Here is an 18,661-nt window from a genome sequence, read left to right as displayed (position 1 = left end):
CTTATGAACTGTTCATCAGTAATAGTGTTTCCCCCCTAATGTTAATTACCATGGTTACTAAACAGTTAACTGATAGGCTCTACAAGTTACTAAGTTTCTGTAATGTGGCCCCATATGTTGTAGATATATGAGAAAGTCCATGAAATCATATCTTAAAAGGCCTACCATATGTAAGGGAAACAGTATCCCAAGGGAGGACTGTTGGTTATAAATTTAGTGACCAATAGCACAGTGTGTGATGTTTGATTGGCATATCCTCTGGCCACTGGACAGATTGCTGAGAGAGGGTGAGATAGGGGGGAACACAAGGAGAAAGAAAGTGAAGTAAAGGAAGCTAAACACAGAGAGTCTGACAGCTAACAGAGAGTTTGCCAGCAAAAGATTCAGATTCAGAAGAAGCAACAGGCTGCAGAGACTCAACTGACAAGAGAAGACACTGTCCTGATCCTCTCTTCTGTCCTCTCTGTGGCCATGTCTGACTGTGAGGGGCAAGCAACGGGTAAGCTAAAACACTGTGGTGCACATGTGCGTGCATGCTCTGCTCAAGAGAGAGATATATGAGGTGTGTATCTGTGCATATGTGCTTGTAAACTGTTTGGATTTGTGTGTCTGCATATGTTTGAGGGTGTAGAGGGTCTTTCTGGGCCCGTCCTGCTAAGCCCTCCACTGAGACAGCTCACCCAGCAAGTATTCAGCTGCAAAGAGGAGCTGGTTCAGTTTCGGCCCTTATATGGAAACTTGGAGAGAATTCCCTCTCGTTTCATCAAATAATGCAGGATGACTCTGCACAAGTTTTGATCACAGATATGTAGAGAAACAAGCAGAGCAGAGAGGAAGGTAGGTTTACCTCTCAGGCTCTCCCAGTGTACACAACAGTGCTGCATGTGACCTGACTGTTCTGGACAAATGGTATAAAGATGTGGGGTGTGTATGTGCAGGTGTCTGCTTGTGTGTGTGTGTGTGCAGTTAGGCATTAAGTGAAGGGCCATTTCCCGCAAGTGCAGCCAAGCTGAGAGAGGAGCTGAAGCCCTTACTACAGACCGACAGACACAATCAGTTATAAATAGAAACCGTCCCCTTGTCTTGCTCTTCCAGTCACTCATGTTTCAGTTACTCCGTCCCTCTGTCTATCTCATCTCTTCTTGTCCTTTTATCTCCTCTTTTTCCTGTTTCCTTCCTTCTCTACAGGCTCAGTCCATCCATGCATGATTCCCTTAATTACACACGACTCAACAGTTTGATGTTGTCAATTATAGGACTCGGCTGCCAAGACTGTTGTTGTTGTATTTGATGGGCTGCTGACCACACCTCCATTATCTATCATATCATCTTTAATGTTTTTGCCAGGAAGTTACATAAAAATTGTTAGAGCTTAGTCGCTGGGATTTACTTACTGGCACCGAAACACTTTGAGCTCATGCTGTTCCCTTTTTTGTGCCCTCCTGTCCTGTTGATACCACAAACTGATAGAATAATCTAGAGGCTACTGACATTTAGTTTAGTTTTTTATTTATTTTACACAATTTGAAAAATATACACAGAAATGACAAATAAAATACAGTGCAGGGAGAGGCTTATTAATAATACAAGTGATGACAAACTAATACTAACAAAATGTGTATGACAGAAACAATGATAATTACCAACAATAACAATAACAACAACAACAACGATAAAATCCATTTAAAAGCAGAAAATGTGAGTATGTAATGTGTATGGACATGTGTGAGTGTTATTTTAAAGTCTTAAACCTGGAGTTTCCACCTTTACACTCAGGCTTTTTTTTTTTTCACATTGTTTGGTGAGCGTTTTCTCAATATTACTCAATATTACACCTTTGCTTTAAAAACAAAAAACTTTTTTTAATTACAATTAATTAATCCTGTCATATATATGGCTTATATATGTTACTACAAACAGAATGGAATAAATGAAAGAAAGATAGAGAAAGAAGAAGGGGGAGAAAAGGGGGTGGGGGATCCTGCTGAACTCTTTTAGTTTTATTGTTTAAAATTTCCTTGACCCATTTATTCCAGTTTCTTTTGAATTCCTCTTCTCTGTTTCTCAACTTATAAGTAATTCATTCCATTTATTGGGTCTTTTCTGCAGTTACTTTTCAGGTGTTAATAAATCCAAACAATTACGTAAGATTTGTTGAATGTGGCCATACGTATTACTGTATACAAGTATTTATCTCCTCTATTTCTGATGGAGTTATACCTGATACAGTATTGGTTGCTTGCAGTGAATTCTTCAAATTAAAAATGTTTGTGGTTTTGTCCTGATCTGCAACCCCCCCCCCCCCCCCCCCCAGAATTTTCAACATCAGGCACAAATAAAGAGCAGGAATAACTTCCCACAATGAATGCTATTATGAATCTGTATTACACTTATTCTGAATTAAATATTAAAATCTGGGTAAACTGGTAATTCTGAAATGGTTGTGCAATAATTTAATCATTTCACTCATTTTGTATTTTCTGAAACCATTATTTGGCCGTGCCGAAGTGTAAGGACATATGTTTGTGTGCAAAGCTGACCCACTGAGGATGTGTGGGAATGAAGATGTTATCTGAAGGAAACAGCACTTAAAGGAAACCGCACTTGTAGAAATAAACTGTTTAGAAAAGTGGCCTAGTAGTAAGAGAGCAGAGAAGTTTCAGTTTCAACAGCACATAGAATACATTTATTCCCAAATCAGGTAATAAATTAACATCTCTCTTACTGTATATATAAGGTCGTATATTACATTCAAATTATTTTAACAAGTTATTTTAGTTGTTAAATGTCCGAGAACAAATGCAAAATACCAATAACCTCAAACTGAACCAGCTAAATGGAATCCAAGCATAATTAATCTGATTATTTACACCTATGCTTGCAGCTGTGATGTCAAAATGTTTTCAGTGAAAAAGGTCTGTTGTTACTGTGTGGTATTTAGCATCAAGGGAGGAAAATTGGCTGATTAATGGGGCTGATTATCTGGCATTTTGAGATAATCGGCCTGCGCTCACAAGGCGCATAAACAAAAAATATCGGGCAGCCGCATCAGTCTGGCTGCTGTCAATCTGTTATTGTTCAACCATATGGGTTTGGGAAGGTGGTGAAAAATTTAGTTTTCAGCCCTGTTTAACTCTCAGGCATTCTCTTATAAATGTTTACTTTATAATAGTATAGACATATTTAAACTATATACATAGTCAGTCCCCATAATCTTTTCTGAATGTTAACATGACAGCAAACTAATCGAAAACCATTACTGGCTAGTGTTAGATAAATAATATTCAAGGGTCAAGGGTTCATTTAATTGTCATTTTACAGCACAAAGTTTGATATTTACAGCAACATTTGTAGTCACTTATACACACACAAAGGCATACTGTACAGAGTAATGCATTGAATCACATTGCTCAGAAAAACTGTTACCTTAAATACCAGTCGCATTCTCAAATCTACAGCAATATTAACAAAAAGTTCAATTTAACACAAAATTGTACTGACAGGGATAAAGTGTATTAGTGTGTTATGTGCATGGAATAACGGGATTACACATGACTTTTCTTTGTTTTGATATCAGCATTATATATTTCAGAGATTTGTTTTCCACATTCTGGTGACTTTAAAATAATGAAAATGACAAAATAATAAATAAACTACAGCAGAATTTTATGTTGAATATAATAATGATAATGTTATTTTTAATTCTCAGGAAAGAATAAGAAAATTGACATGGAAGATTTTACAAAAATGCATGTCCCAACATGCCTCAAGAAACAGGAATTCTTCTTAGGAAGTCTAGTTTGGTGTAGCTGTGTTTTTTTCTGAGAGGAAACAGTAGATGTTTAAAGTAGTACAGGGCTTCTATGAGCTGTACAGTGTTAACAAGTCATGACAATGAAAAGGAAAATAACATGTAAAAACTTCATCAAGCAGTTCATCAAATGTCCTGCAGGTGGCAGTATTTGCACATTTTATGAATGGTGGTACTGACGATTGCATGAAGGAAAAGCACAGGGTCATGAAAAGTGGGAAGTTAAATAGGAAAAAGGGTTGAAAATGGGGTTTGGGGATACAAATGGAGATGAGGGACAAAAGTGCAGAAAATGAGATGGGACAAAAAAGGGGAAGTGAAAGAGGAGCGAGGAAGATGGGAGGTGAGGGACAAAGAGGGAGATGGGGAGGGTGAGGAGGATGAAGGGGCGAGGGGGTGTAAGGCGGTGGCTGTCTCCAAGGAGATCAGTTTGGTGAAAAATGAAGAGCAGCTCTGGCTGCTGTGTGTCATGTAACTGAGAATTATGGGAGCATCAATGGGAGCTGACAAGTCTTTATGTGACAGAAACCTACCAGCATCCAGTTACCACCGGCTGCAATACAAATAGTGTACACGGAGACTTCTGTGTGTGTGTGTGTGTGTGTGTGTGTGTGTGTGTGTGTGTGTGTGTGTGTGTGTGTGTGTGTAGGCATGCAAGAGTGAGTGTTCAGAAATGCAGATGAGACATGAAGACAGCATCATGGCCTGCTGACGTCAGCCCTCCATCTGTGCCCTGAATATGAGGACAAGTAGCTTTGCTGATGTTAAACCTATTCCTCATGTGAACAAACTGCGTGAAAATGGGTCATTTGTCATGCAGGTTTGAGCACAGTCACCTGCAGTTTTTGCGCCGTGTGTGTGAAACGTGCAGGGAGGAACGTGACTGCCACGACATATGCATTAGAGTAAACTCTGCAGCAGACGCCAGATTTCCTCAGCAGAGTTTATTTTAGGCCGTATTGATCGGAGGACTGAGTTGCTCTGACTTTGAAAGGAACAGGAGAGGAGAGACCATCAAATGCAGGAGGAGAGCTTATTTGGTGCGGAAGCATAACATGGAATGGAGAGAAAAGGCATTCAAGAATTTATAGTGTAGGCTGTGGGAGGTGGTGCATGAAAAGCAAGCAAAAGATAACACTGTGTGCTGAAGGGGTATACATTTTCACCCAAGGACATAGTTTTGTATGCATGCATGCAACTGCTAATGTTAGCTACACAGATAAACCATTGATGATGATAGCTACATGGTTCAACTGCAAACATTAGCTACACAGACCAATTGCAAACATTAGCTACATAGATAAACCATTAATGTCAGCTACACAGACCAACTGCTAATGCTTGATGCACAGACTAGCCACTTACATTAGTTACCAGACAGACCACTGAATATGCACAGTAGTGCTTCCCTCCTTTCTCCTACCTACCACTTCCCACTCAACCTGTAGACTTTACATTGTGATGAAGTTGGCAGCAAGGCTGGACGACAACGTCCTATCTAGTTCATTCATACATCTACGTTAGCTACACAATCGAACCGCTAACATTAGCTACACTTACCAACCAACCAACCACACATTAGCCTCACAGACCAACCACTAGCATTAGGTACAGAGACCAACCACTGCTAATGTTCACAACACAGACTAACCACTAATGTTTGCTACACAGACCAACCGCTAACATTGGTTACATAGACCAACCCACCGCTAATGTTACCTGCACAGACCAGCTATTAACATTTGCTACACGTTATATTAGACTAAACAATTTCAACATATTTGTTATTGAGGTAATCCAAAAGTAATGGAAAGTAATCAAGTTGCATTACTTTAATATTGTGATACTTGGATTAGGTTACTGACCACATTTTTAACAGGTAATTAGTAATTATATCAGAATATTTTTTTTAAGTAACCCTCCCAATTCTGTATATATACTGTACATCTGTGTGTGGTACAGAGAGAAAGAGTGGAGCAGAGTTCTTGGTTGTTCAGGAAATGGGGGAAGGGTGTACATGGATGTTTCAGCGGCCAAGCAAGTCAGATGTGATTAATGTTGTCGTCGCTTGAGAGAACACACAGCCCTGCACACTCTGGGATACACAGTGTTAGTGTGTCCATGTTACACACCATAGCACTTCTGGACTTTCATGCTAGTGATGAGGCGGGTTTGATAGATAAATGGATCATTTTCGCAGCAGTTGTGGGTTGACAAATTACAATGTCTCCTACTGACCTGCAAGACGCTGTTTTCTGCTTTTTAATGGCCGCACACAGCATCGGTCACATTAGTAGATTTCCATGGACTGGAGTCCGCTGAATTACACCAGTTCTGTGTCCGAGTTATGCCTCATTAACATATAGATTAGATGTAGAGAAGTCAGTGTGGTTTATAACCCTTCTTCCACACTTCTATTGCATCATTAGCGTGAAGGCGAGGAGGTCAGGCAGGGAGGAAGGAGACGGGAAGAGGTATCAAAGGTTGACAGAAGCAATGAAGGCTCAAGTAATACTGCACAATATAATTTGATATGGTCACGATGCTATGGATGTCATACTTTTGTGCAGAATAATAGAGTAGGTCCCTTTTACTGGAACACTTTCTATGCTCCTCAGTGCTCTTCCTTCTGTCCATCTCGCCTGCCTATGTGTTCATATCTGTCCTCTCAGAGTGCTCATGTGTCTCAGTGAAAATCTAATCCTGTTCTCTGCACATATACAATACCTAGTGTATGTCTGCCCACTCCATCCTGCAAGAAGGAGTCCTTTTTCCCCATTAAAAGTTTTCTCTTGGGAGATTTTCCTTATCCAATTTGAGGGTCTAAGAAAAAGTTGGTGTACGCTGCACAGACTGTACACACCGTGGACAAAGACTCAATAAAGGATCTACAGTTGCAGAGGCGGAGGTGTTGGCTGTTTGTCACAATGATTATGTTCAGCAAAAGGTGAATTTGTCACCTCTGAAAAAGCACATTGTGAAGAAGTGCTGTATGCGTGAGAGAGACAGCTGGTTTTGGTGGAGTATTTTTAAAACTGGGTCACATATTGTATACAAACCACTGGGGCTGAAGTTTACATTTTTCACCTTTTAAGGAATTATACATTTTGAAGATTAATTGTCTGGTATTATGCTGTCTGAATGGTCATTAAATCTCTTACTTCTAACATTTCCTATCCCTGGACATTTACTTAGACCACATCATTAATTCAGCTAGCATCAGCTTAGGTCAGATATTACCATACCATCAGTGTTGGGCAGTAGCGGCGTTACTAGTTCAACTACATTTCTCAGTAACGTGGTCGTAACGTCGCTGTTTTCTTCATCAAACAGCTTTTCAGTAGTGAAGCTACTTTAGTGATCGAATAACGCGGTACAGTCGACAGAAGCTACATTTCCCCACGCATTTCTAAACCTTAAATGCGTCTCTTCCATGTGACGTCACGTACCTGCCCTCCTGCTGATGCCCGCCATAGACTGGGTAGAAAAAAAATGGCCGCGAATTGTCGCAGCGGGGCAAGATGGGCCGCGCGCAGCAGGAGACGTGTACGTGTCGTGAATCTCCGTGGCCAAACCTGAACAAGTTCATGTTACATCTGTCCACATCCAAGACGTCCAACTCAAATTTAAGGACACACATTCAGGTATTTCCCGAAGTTAACACAACAATCGCTAGCTAAGCTAATCATCACAACTCAGTCAGCAAACACCAACAGCTAACATGGCGCTAGCTAGCAACACGTCCTTTGGCAGCAAAAGAATAAAACTGTGTTCATGAGTGTGTGAAGGGAATTTAGGCAGGAAGAGGTAGGAGAAATGACAAGACAGGAGAAGCTGAAAAGTATAACTTTGGGTTATGTTACTCAGAAATATTATTTGTGCAGTTTTGTTTTGTTTTTTTGGCAAACTTCTCTACAAAACCAAATTGTTGTGGTCAATTTAAATAAATAATTTGATATTTGTGTAGCTGGCTCCTAGTACAAAAGGGGGCCAATAAATATACTACTAAACACAGACAGTACTTTATTTTTACTTTAAAAATGGCTTTGATGTAGTTAAGCTACTTTTGTCATTTTATTGTAGCTTAGCTAACTACATTTTCCAAGTAGCTTGCCCAACACTGCATACCCTTAACTGGATTTTAAACGTAAAGGAATAGTTCAGTATTTTGAGAAATACACTTTTGCTTTCCCTACTGAAAGTTAAATGTGTAGATATCATCTGTCAATAAAATATGAAGCTGAACAGAGGAGGCGGTTATCTTGGTTTAGTACAATAACTGAAAATAGTGGGAAAACAGCTTGAGCTATGGGTGTTATAGTAAGTTACTGATCTTTATCAAGAAATAAGCTGTGCCTCAATTCGGATACTTCTCTTGGTACTTTGCACACTATGTACCTGCTTGCATAGTGTGTGAATTTCAACAAAGTGCCATCTCAAATCACCCCTTTCTGGAAAATGATTACATCTTCTTCTTCATGGGTGAACTGAAGCCGGGTGGAGCTTTACTGCCACCCACCAAAACACCTATCAGCTTGTTTCTTAATTTGTGTTCAGTTTCACTTTTTGTATTTCGTGTGAGGTTAAAAATATGCCAGTCTCCCTTGACAAGCAATATGTTTATTTATATTTGATTCACAGTACCAAATCTTTACAAACTTAACCAAATAAATGTATTGATGGCTTCAATCCAACAACAATGTAGTGGTACTTACTGATAAAAGTACATGCATCACTTGTATCTGTATAATTCAGTATTCACAGTGGCCACTGTTGTTACTGCAGCTGCTTCCATGGCCACCATATTCACAAGTTTGGTAGCCCTGCCTCTTCTGCTCCATAGACAAGATGGTGACCGTTGAGGGCGAGCCAAGTCCAGCGTTCCACAATCAAGGTTTTGGCCATTTTGAGTACAGCATGTGACATGAATGTGAGAGTATTTAACAAAGCCTTGTAATAAGTGGCTATATCATACTGCAGGTGCCAATGACATCTAGTGGCAAAAAGGGATAGTTCACCCAAAAATGAAAATTGAGTCATTATCTAACTACCCCCATGCTGATTGAGGGTCAGGTTTATTTTGTTAGCCCGGAGCCACGTTCATGTGCACATGCACACTGTCTGAACTGGGTGTGTTTGTTGTGACTGTGCAAACGGCATGTCAGGACTTTAGGAGACTTGGATTACACCAGACAAGTAGTATAAATGCATTTTATTTATTAATTAATTTATTTCTTTTTCTTTTTTTATGTTTGAAAACTGGTTACCATTCACTTCCATTGTTTTGGAGATTCTGCAACACTGTTTTCCTGTGAAGCTCCAGCAGTGTTTTGTGGACTAATACAAAAAAAGACCCTCAATCAGCATGAGGGTGAGTAGATAATGACTAAATTTTAATTTTTGGGTGAAATGTCCCTTTAACTGCCACTCGCTGTCATTGGCACCTGCAGTATTTTATGGCCACTTATTTCATGGCTTTGTTAAATAATAAATTCTGACATTCACATCAGGGTTAATGACTGAATTTTCATTTTTGGGTGAACTATCCCTTTAATGTCAGGTATTAACACCGGACAAGCTACAGCTTCAGATTTCAAAGTTGAGACACTGACAGGTGCAATGTGTGTCATACAACAAATCATTAAACTCTATGAGGCAGAACCACTTCAGACTTTATTGCTTGCATACAATAAATAGACCAGTAGGGACGTGGCTCAAAAATGCTGACTCACTTCCTGGTTTTACAGCAGAGAGATGAAAGTCAGATGACACTAAGCTGTCTATTTAGTCAAGATAAAGTGATACCAATTAACAGCATATTATAACACACGTGCACTGTAGTGGTTTTGTGACCTATAATTCTCGCTTCGGTGCTTTTTGATGGGTTCCACCACTGAGAGAAGAGGAGCAGGAGTAGGACATGTAACGCTGCTCCACAGCCTCAGGATTAGGAGCTATTTACAGCCCAAAAGCAGATTCTCCTCTTCTACACTCACGTGCCTCTTGTGTCTCTGTCCCTTAAAGTCTGTCTTCACACGCCATCCACTGAGACTTAACAGGGGACAGGACATCTTGTTTGTAAGCCTCAGCCACCAAAACACCTCTTCACTATCAGTCACCTTGAACCCAATAAGCACACTCTTGTTTATCTTAGAGTGAATGTAGCTGCACAGCAGGGCCTGTATTTACTGATTTATTTAAAGAATTACAGGTGATCAAGCATTACTCAGACCCATTTTTTCCATAATGCATAATGCATTATCGCACCACAGTGAGTTTGGCAAAACACATTCCCACGACTCCCACTTTCTCTAAAATAAATGTTGGGTTTTGTCGATATTACAGAGTCTGGCAGGGGATTTCTACATGCATAATGCTATTAGAGACCATGACCAAAAGACTGCACTAAAAACACAAGTGGTGACCCAGTTTTTCAGAACCATAACATCATTATTTGGCATTGCTGCTGCTTGTGTGGCCCACAACAGTGTACTGCAGTATGTCACTGCCATTTGCTTTCATCCTGTAGCCTTGTTTCTCTGCAGATGGTACAAAAAATTATTGTACAATTTTTGTTAGTGTTAGTTTTCATTGGGTTACATAAAATATTAAATTTTACCCTGAAAAGGGCTGGAAACACATTTACTGTTTCGTCTTCATTGAGCCTCATGCCTGCCCACCACAGATGCTAGGTGCTAGTTTGACTAGTTCAGAGCAGTCCTCGTCAAGATGGCTAGCATGCTAGGATGCATCGCAGAGATCGAGCGATGCATGTTTGAGCTTTAGTCAGACTCAGATGAGGAGTCTGCTGTGCACCAAAATCAGATGTATCATAATAGTAAGTGTAGTTAGGTACCAAATCTGTCAGGGAAGTGCACAGACATCTCTCCCTTCAGTAGGGGAATGTGAAAACACCTCTCTAGTGACAAACAGATTCAAGTCAGTGTAGTCAACATCAGACATTTTAGGGGACATAAACATAAGAGGATGACAGGTAAGAAGGTGGATGATTTACTGGGACAGCTCATGTTTTCATTTGTGCTTTTGAATCCAGCATCTACTGTATGTCGCTATGAGAGCTCATATTCTGCCTGATGCTGCCCCTTCTGGTTTCTCTCCCCCATTGAAAGTAGGTCACCGTTCCTCCACATAATTCATAATGACAAAAACTTTCAACAGCTCTTGTTCATGGATTCTAGTTGATTTTGCAGGGTTGAACTAAACTAAATGTTTCTCTTTCACACATGTACACAGCAGAGAGTGGCTTGTCGGCTTTCTCCTCGTTGGTGTTGGGTTAGACCTTAATAATTGGAGCATCAGCTGGTGCTTATGCATGTGTGTAAGCAGTCTCTTTACTTTAGATTCTTGAAGCTAATAACGTCAGATCTAACGGGACCAGAGATCATAATGCAGTGTCATGAAATGTGTTTTAATCTGGACTTGACACCTCCTCTGATAACCATGTATTATGAATGACAGGTTATTTTCCCCAGCAGGTGGGAAATGATGTATTTTCAACAATCACTCAGCTGATTTTCTCCCCCCCCTCACATTCAGTCTATCTCTCCTCATCTCTGTCTCTGCTCTCCTGTCCAGACAGTTATTAGAAAGAGTGAACCTGTCAGTCACAGACAGTATTACATCCTCTGCTGGTCTGGCCTCTTCTCACCATCTAGGTGCATCAATAGCACAGCTCCTGTTATGAGATGTCAAACTGTCACACCTTGAGAATTGATCCTGGTTTTATCAACCAAAGCCTAAGGTAAGATAAGATATGAAAAGATAAAACATTAATGTTCCTAAGAAGGTTAGACATTTTAGTGTCAATGAAAAGGAAAATGAAAGTAGGACAGCTCATTTAAATTTGAGCGTTTTGTCAGAATTGCTTGCATATTGCATACAGTGTGCTGAGAGGCTGGGCTAAGCTAAGTGCTAACATGAGTATGCTAACATGCTGATGTTTAGCAGGAATCATGTTTACTCTTTTAGTTAACATGTTAGCATGCTGTACTCAGCTAAGTGCCAACATCAGAAAGATGGAAATTTCATTAGTTTACCAGCTATTTCCAAAATCAAAATGGTGGAAAAATGTAGAATTCTTACTCAGTTATGTTGTGAGTGTAGGTACCAAATTTCATGGCAATACTTCCAGAAATTATTGAGATGTTTCTCAATCTCTGTATCTCAATCTGCTGTTGGCAGTCTTTTCAGTCTTTTACTGTTCCTTGCACTGCATGTTGGCATAATGACCAGACTATTGAACTCATTAACTTCATGTGAGTTATCACCAGGAAGATTAATGAATAACTTCACTTTCATGTTGAGAATATGTTTGCCACACTTTCCTGTTGGCTGACCTTTGTTACCTGCTGCTACATTTTAGATTTTGCACATTTGCCTCTCCTTCTCATCACTTATGTGAAAAATAAACGGTCTCAATATCATCTTTGACTTGGGATACATTTAGTAGCTCATAACTTTTTATTTCAGTGAATTCATTTTTGCAATCTTACATTCTTATATGCTGACAAGGACGTTTTACAAAGCCTTGTAAAACTTTGTTAAATCTGGCAGCTTCCCCAGTGTCATTAGCATACTGCAATGTTTAACTATTTGGAGCAAACCTTCACAGAACTGCCTAAAAATATGTTCATAAAGTTGGTATACAGTCTTTGGCTGTCCAGCTTGACTGATATAAAAAGTATTTACATCCCCAGGCTGCTTAATGTTTATATGAGTCATTAAGACCCCAGGTTGGATTAATTCATGGTGTAGAGCACAAAACAGCCCAATAACCAGGACAGGCACACAGATGGTGGCTGGATCATACAGAGGATTGACCTTGTTTCCTCCTCAGCTCTGGATTTGATTGTGTGTAATCCTGGCCCACTGACAGACTGACTGATCATCTGTGGATAAAAAGGAATGTCAGCGGTTTCTTTTCTCTCTCTGGAAGAAAAGAAGAACAACCGGCTCGGTTTGAATATGACCTTCAAGTGCCTCCTGAGATCCAAAACTGTAAAAACACCGTCAGCAGCAGGGCAGGTGAGAAAGCCGTGCCAAAGTGCTCTTAAGCAAGACACCGCACCTCTGTCTGATGTATTATGTAAGACAGCTGCGTGTACGACCCCTCTTGTTTCTGCATGATTCCCATTTAACTTCTTTTAATCCTTGTTGCTTTACATTTATAAATCATTCATCAAACTATATGATAGTATCAGGTGCTTGTTTGAACATGTTACTGAGGATACAGTGTGTTTGCACTGAACTGAATAGTCCAGGCCAAGCCCATATGTTTTTTCATTGAAATTCACATTTTATTCATATTTACCTTAAATTCAGCCTGACATATTATATGTAGAAACCTTTCTCTCCATTAGAAATTTAAATTAATTTCTCTAGGTGAGACCAACACAACAAATTCGGAAAAATGGAGCCAATGGCAAAAGTTTAGAGGTTAATCCTCCTCTTATTGTGGGCAGCAGAAACAAGATGTGGACAGTACATTAACATATCATATTTTAAGTTAATATATGTTAGCTGACAGTTGCTTATTGGAACAACCAACAGTTACAAGGTATCATTTGGAGTCGTGTTTCAGATCACCTGTGTATGTAAGTCGGATATTCACATCTCTTTTAGCTCAGTTTTTGGTCTCCACCAGCTCCTGAGGGAAATATCTGTCTCTTTACCTGCTAAATGCTCCACTATGTTAGCTAGCTAAGCACTAACTGTGTCTGCCATTTGCTGCTGAGTAGTCTTGCATAGACATATTTCCATACTTAGTTTTAGTGGTGTGCTGGAGAAGGGTCTGGCTGAGCCCATTACCATTCTGGAATGGTGGGGGAAAAAATCACTTTGGCTTGTTTGTATTTCTCATGACCAATCACAATATTATCAGTGTCGCTAAGCCCAGGAAGCACCTTGCAAAATGATTTGAGGTTGTAACTTATTTCGGTGGAATATATTCACTATGCTTTGTCATTGTGTTATTATGAAAGTGTTGATTATAGCCATATTAATAGTAAAAATAATTGTATCAATACTTATATTTAGATCATTTACATTTAGATGGTTGCCCCAGTTTGCACATTAAACTGGGGCTCACTGACTGTATATTGTGGTCTGCAGACATATTACATAGCCTCACACTCTGCACAGCACTATCCTGTTTATATTGTGTGTGTGTGTGTGTGTGTGTGTGTGTGTGTGCACCCCCTGGATTTACTGACGGGTGGTGGGAGGAGGGAACAATAGGGAGGTGTGAGGAGAGGATGGGTGGAGCAGCAGCGGTCCCACCACCTGCCACCCGCTGGGTTTGTAGGTGGGGTTTACAGAGCTGTGGGGGGTGGATTTTGGAGGGAAGATAGCCCAGTTTTTAGCTGCCTCCTCTCACGTGAGCATATGCACTGACACACAAAAACCAGACCTGTCCCTAATCTAGATCCCAAATCTGCCCCAGAATGAGATTTACAATAATCTGAACCCCCTTCAGACAAAACACCAGCGTGACTCACAGCCTTCAGAGGAAAAACACAAAGGATGTTTACAGTGTGTGTAGCTCACTCACTCTGGGTGATGAGCTGCATGAAATTCCTTCTGTATCTGAATCAAAACACTGGATGTTGAGGCCTTTGGGTGGTTAAAACATCTGACATGTGACTGCATATTCTAAAAATATGGTTACACTTTATTTTACAGTACACTAATAAGATGTAACAAGATGTACTTTGTCTTAATTAGACAAAAAATTGCAGGCTTATTAACACTGTGATGGGTAGGTGCTAAGTTACAAACTTGTTCCTTGACCATTTCATGTCTCCTGTCCTCACCTGAACCCGTCTTCATCTTCCCTGGATTCAGAGTTCAGCCGGAGCCGCTGTAATCTTAAATCATCTTAGCTGCTGTATTATTACCTGTCAGCTGGCCTTCATTGATCTCAGAGGCAGCGTAGCATAGGCCGTTAACTGAGCTAACTTGCTAATGGCAGCTACAGTGCACTTAGCAGCAGTGCGCCAGAGTAAAAGGTGCATGTTGCAACAATCCCCCAGGCTTAACGACAAGGTGCAGCTCCAAAATGGAATTTAGGTGGGTTTTGTACTGCTTTTAAGAAATAAATGAAAACGTGGGTGAGTAAGACTCTTGGCACCAACTGACAGTTAAGTGGACTATGAGGTGGCAGCCCTTGTATTATTTCCCACAGGTAGACTGATTAAACTTTCTTAGAGGGTAATGAGGGACACATTATAACAGAACTGTATTGTAAACTAAAGTGAAATCACGTATCTGCTGCTTCCTCATTTAAAAACGATATGCGAAGCGGAGCTACAAAGTAAAAGTCAAAATTACAGCAGTAAAGGAATATTTTGTCTATGAGTTAATGCACAGTACTTAAGTGTACTTCACTGTCTAATAAAGAACATGTTATTTCTAGTTTTTGTCTAATCTGTAGAAAGTACAGCTTGTTGCGTCTCATTAGTGTACTGTAAAATAAAGTGTGACCAACTTGGCACCTTTTTTCCACCACTGGTGGTAGATAAGAACATTAACTGTATTTGCAAGCAAAGAGTGATGTGTACAAATAGTGTAAAGGTCAACGCTCAGTCTTAATTGCTGTGTTTTGAAACGTAATATCCTTGTGATTTTTACAAAACAATTATTGCAGTGTGCAAATGTAACACTGGTCTACAAAGAGCACCTTGTTTTCTCACATAATCCCGGCTGCTGCTGCTGAGCTCGGCGGATCTGTTGGTGGCTTTTTGTTGTTGTGTAATAAGTGAAGCAGAGTGCAGTGTTTTCCTGAGGGAGTAGAAGAGGAGGGAGAGAAAACACTGAGGTCAACAACAGAGGGGCCTTGAACCATAAACTGATCAACCGTTAAAAGGTGCTTCGCTGCATCCCTTTCATCCTCCAGTTAAAGGTCAAATCTAGCCGGGGACACCTTTGAACCAGAAATGATTCTGGATATTACGAGCGATACCTGCACAGAGATTATATCACACCTGCCGAGGGAAACAAATGCATCCTTTCATGGTCTTTCCCTCCGCTGCCGCCTTTTGAGCATCCCCCTGCCTTTGTGTAATTTTTGTCGGCTCCGTCTTGTGATCTTGCAAGAAAGGGGGGAATGTTTCAGACGTGAATATAGGCCACAGACTCTGTCTTCTTTAGCCTTGTTATTTTTCCCTGCAAGTGAATTATAAATAATGCAAAGAGGCCCCCCTTCACATGCACATACAAAAACCCCCAGTTTGAATTAAGAGGCACCCATTTTTGGGGGGCATTCCCCTTTTTTCCCTCACTAAACTCCCACCCGGCTCACTTTTTAATTTGCTCCTTCTCTCTTTACCCCCACACCCTCCTCGAGCACTCCCTCTTTCTGGTTCTCCTCTATCCCCTCCCCCTCCATCCCATTTATTTCTCTCTTTTCCTCAATCCCCCTAGCCTCCCTTTCATTCTCTCCCCCTCTTGTCCTTGTTTTAAGGATCCCTCGGTCTCTGTGCAGTCTGCAGCATGGCAGATAAGACAGACGGAGGACAGAATGATAATCATGTTTAGCCACAGCACAGCACAGATCCCCTGGCAGTGTGTGAATGTTTGGCTGCAGGAAAGAAGAAGTGGCGTTTCGTTTGTCATGGATGTGTGTCCCCGTGTGACTCCATACCGTTACATGTACAGCGTGTGTGACTCTGTGACTGTGTGCGTGTGTGTGGAAGAGCATGAGAATAATGTAGTAGCTGTGATATATTGACTGAGGGACCTGCAATGCCTTGGTCATTTTGGTAACCAACCAATTGTTTGTTTTTTCATCTCTGCTATTCCTTTCCTTTCCTACCTTGTCCCGTCTTTGTTCCTCTCCTCTCCTCTCCTCTCTACTCTCTTGTTCTCTTTTCTCCTCTTTCCTTCTTTCTCCTCTCCTCTTTTGGCTCTAATCTCCCCACCTTTCTTCTACTGTGTCCTACTCTGCCTTCTCATCTCTTTTTCTCCCTCTCATTTCCTCTCCCCCTGTCTCTTTTCCTTTTCGTTCCTTGCTCTTTTCCTCTGTCCTCTGTCCTTCTTTCTTCTCACCTCTTTCGTCCTCCTCTCTTGTCTTTTATCATTTCCTTTCTTCCCCTTTCCTCTCCCACCCTACCATGTCATCTCCCCTTCTCTCTTCTCCTCTTCTTTCCTTTGACCTCTGGTCCTCTTCTTTTCCCTTTCCCTCTTTCCTTTCCTCTCCTCTGTCTTTCTTTCTTTCCATCTCTTCTGTCCTCTGTCCTATATTCTCCTCTCCTCTCTCACTTCTCTCCTCTTTTATCATCACCTCTCTCCTTACTTCATCTCCCCTCCTACCTTACCTTGTCTTGTCTGTCTCCCACTCCTCTTATCTACATTTCTTTGCTCTGCTTTCTTCCCCTCCTCTGTCCTTCTCCTTTTCCTCCTTTCCTCTCCTCTTCTTTCTTGATTTCTCCTCTGCTTTTTGCTCTCTTCTCATGTCCTTTCCTTTCCTCTGTTTTGCTACCCTGTCATCTCCTCCACTTCTTTCTCATCCCATCTCCCTTTCTCCCATTTCATCCTCTCTTCAATCTCCTCTCCTCAACCTTGTCCTCCTCTTTTCCTCTCCTCTTTTCTTCTCTCCTTCCCTTTCTCATCTCCTCTTTGTCATTCTCTCCTCTTTTATACTTTCATCTCCTCATTTCCTCTCCTAACCTGTCCTTTTACTCCTTTCAGCCTTTCTTCTCCTCTTCCTTCACCTTACCATGTCCATATTATCCTCTCCTTGCCTCCCCTCCCCTTCTTTCTCATCCTTTCTCATCTCCTCTCTTACCCTGTCTTTTCTTCTTATCTCCTTTCTTTTCACCTTTGCCCTCCTCTCTCCTCTTTTATCCTTTCCTCCCTTCACATTTCTCCTCTCTTCATCTTTCCTCTCCCACTCCACCAAGTTTGGACCAAACACAGTGTCGTAGTGTGTCGTAGTTTGTTGACTACTGGTTTGAAGCCTCGAATTTGGTGTTTGGGGTCACCACAGTTGGTTTTTCAACCAGAACATGCACCATAGCAACAAGAATGTGGAGCTGGCAGATGACGTACGGCGACTTTGGCAGTGCTTGGTTTTGGCACGTCCGTTTCGCAGGAAATAACGACGGGCTGCCTGGTTGCAATCTTTATCATATTACAAATAAACAGTAAACAAAAATATGTATCTTAAAACATTTGAAGCAAGAAACAGACAATTTAGTAACAGAACATTGATCTGTATTTGATCAGCACTTTCTAGTTTGGCAGTTTCATCTGGGATTCTGAAACAGAATGGCAGTTTTCTGGTTGCGATCTTTTGTATAGCACAGCTAAACAGTATGTGTAAACATCTTTCTAAACACATTTTAAACATAAAACGGGCAACATAGTAACATAATCTAATCATAATTGTTATTTGATCTCAGTTTGATCAGAGTTTCATGAGCCCTGTGTGTTGCAGTGGACGGACTCACTGAGAATCTCCTGTCAGCATACCCTGCTTTAATGTCTTATTGTTCTCTAAGTGGAACCATAGTTACAAAATGATCGTCATGCTACATTGAAGAAGACGAAGAAGTAGGGTAATTTTCTCATAAGAGTACATACAATCAAGACTTATTTTGCAGCCAGTGGAGTCTCCCTCTGCTGGCCACTAGAAATAATACAGCTTAATTTCAGACCCAGAAGCTACCTTTCCTTTTTTCTTCTCTCCTTTCCTCTCTCCTCCTTTCTCATCACCTCTTTTGCCCTCCTCTCTCCTCTGTTATCCTTTCCTTTTTCTCATTCCTCCCATCTTCTCACTTCTCTCCTCTCCTCTCACAGAGGAGGAGGAGGATATATCCGTCAGGCCCAGCC

The 18,661-nt window shown here is 40.8% G+C and overlaps 1 protein-coding gene across 1 annotated transcript in view; it reads left to right on the top strand.

The window, feature by feature from the left end:
* Window positions 1-287: 287 nt before the first annotated feature.
* Window positions 288-18,661, top strand: part of eml1 (EMAP like 1) — a 73,619-nt gene continuing 55,245 nt past the window's right edge. The window contains exon 1 of the mRNA XM_084741754.1: window positions 288-499. Coding sequence (XP_084597880.1) covers window positions 472-499 — 28 coding nt within the window. The 5' untranslated portion in view covers window positions 288-471. The remainder of the gene's footprint in view (window positions 500-18,661) is intronic.

The sequence above is a fragment of the Lutjanus erythropterus genome, chromosome 18 (assembly GCF_056507025.1).
Source record: "Lutjanus erythropterus isolate fLutEry1 chromosome 18, fLutEry1.hap2, whole genome shotgun sequence".
NCBI lineage: Eukaryota > Metazoa > Chordata > Actinopteri > Lutjaniformes > Lutjanidae > Lutjanus > Lutjanus erythropterus.
Note: the sequence above shows the minus strand (reverse complement) of the source record. Positions and strands in the feature narration are given on the sequence as shown.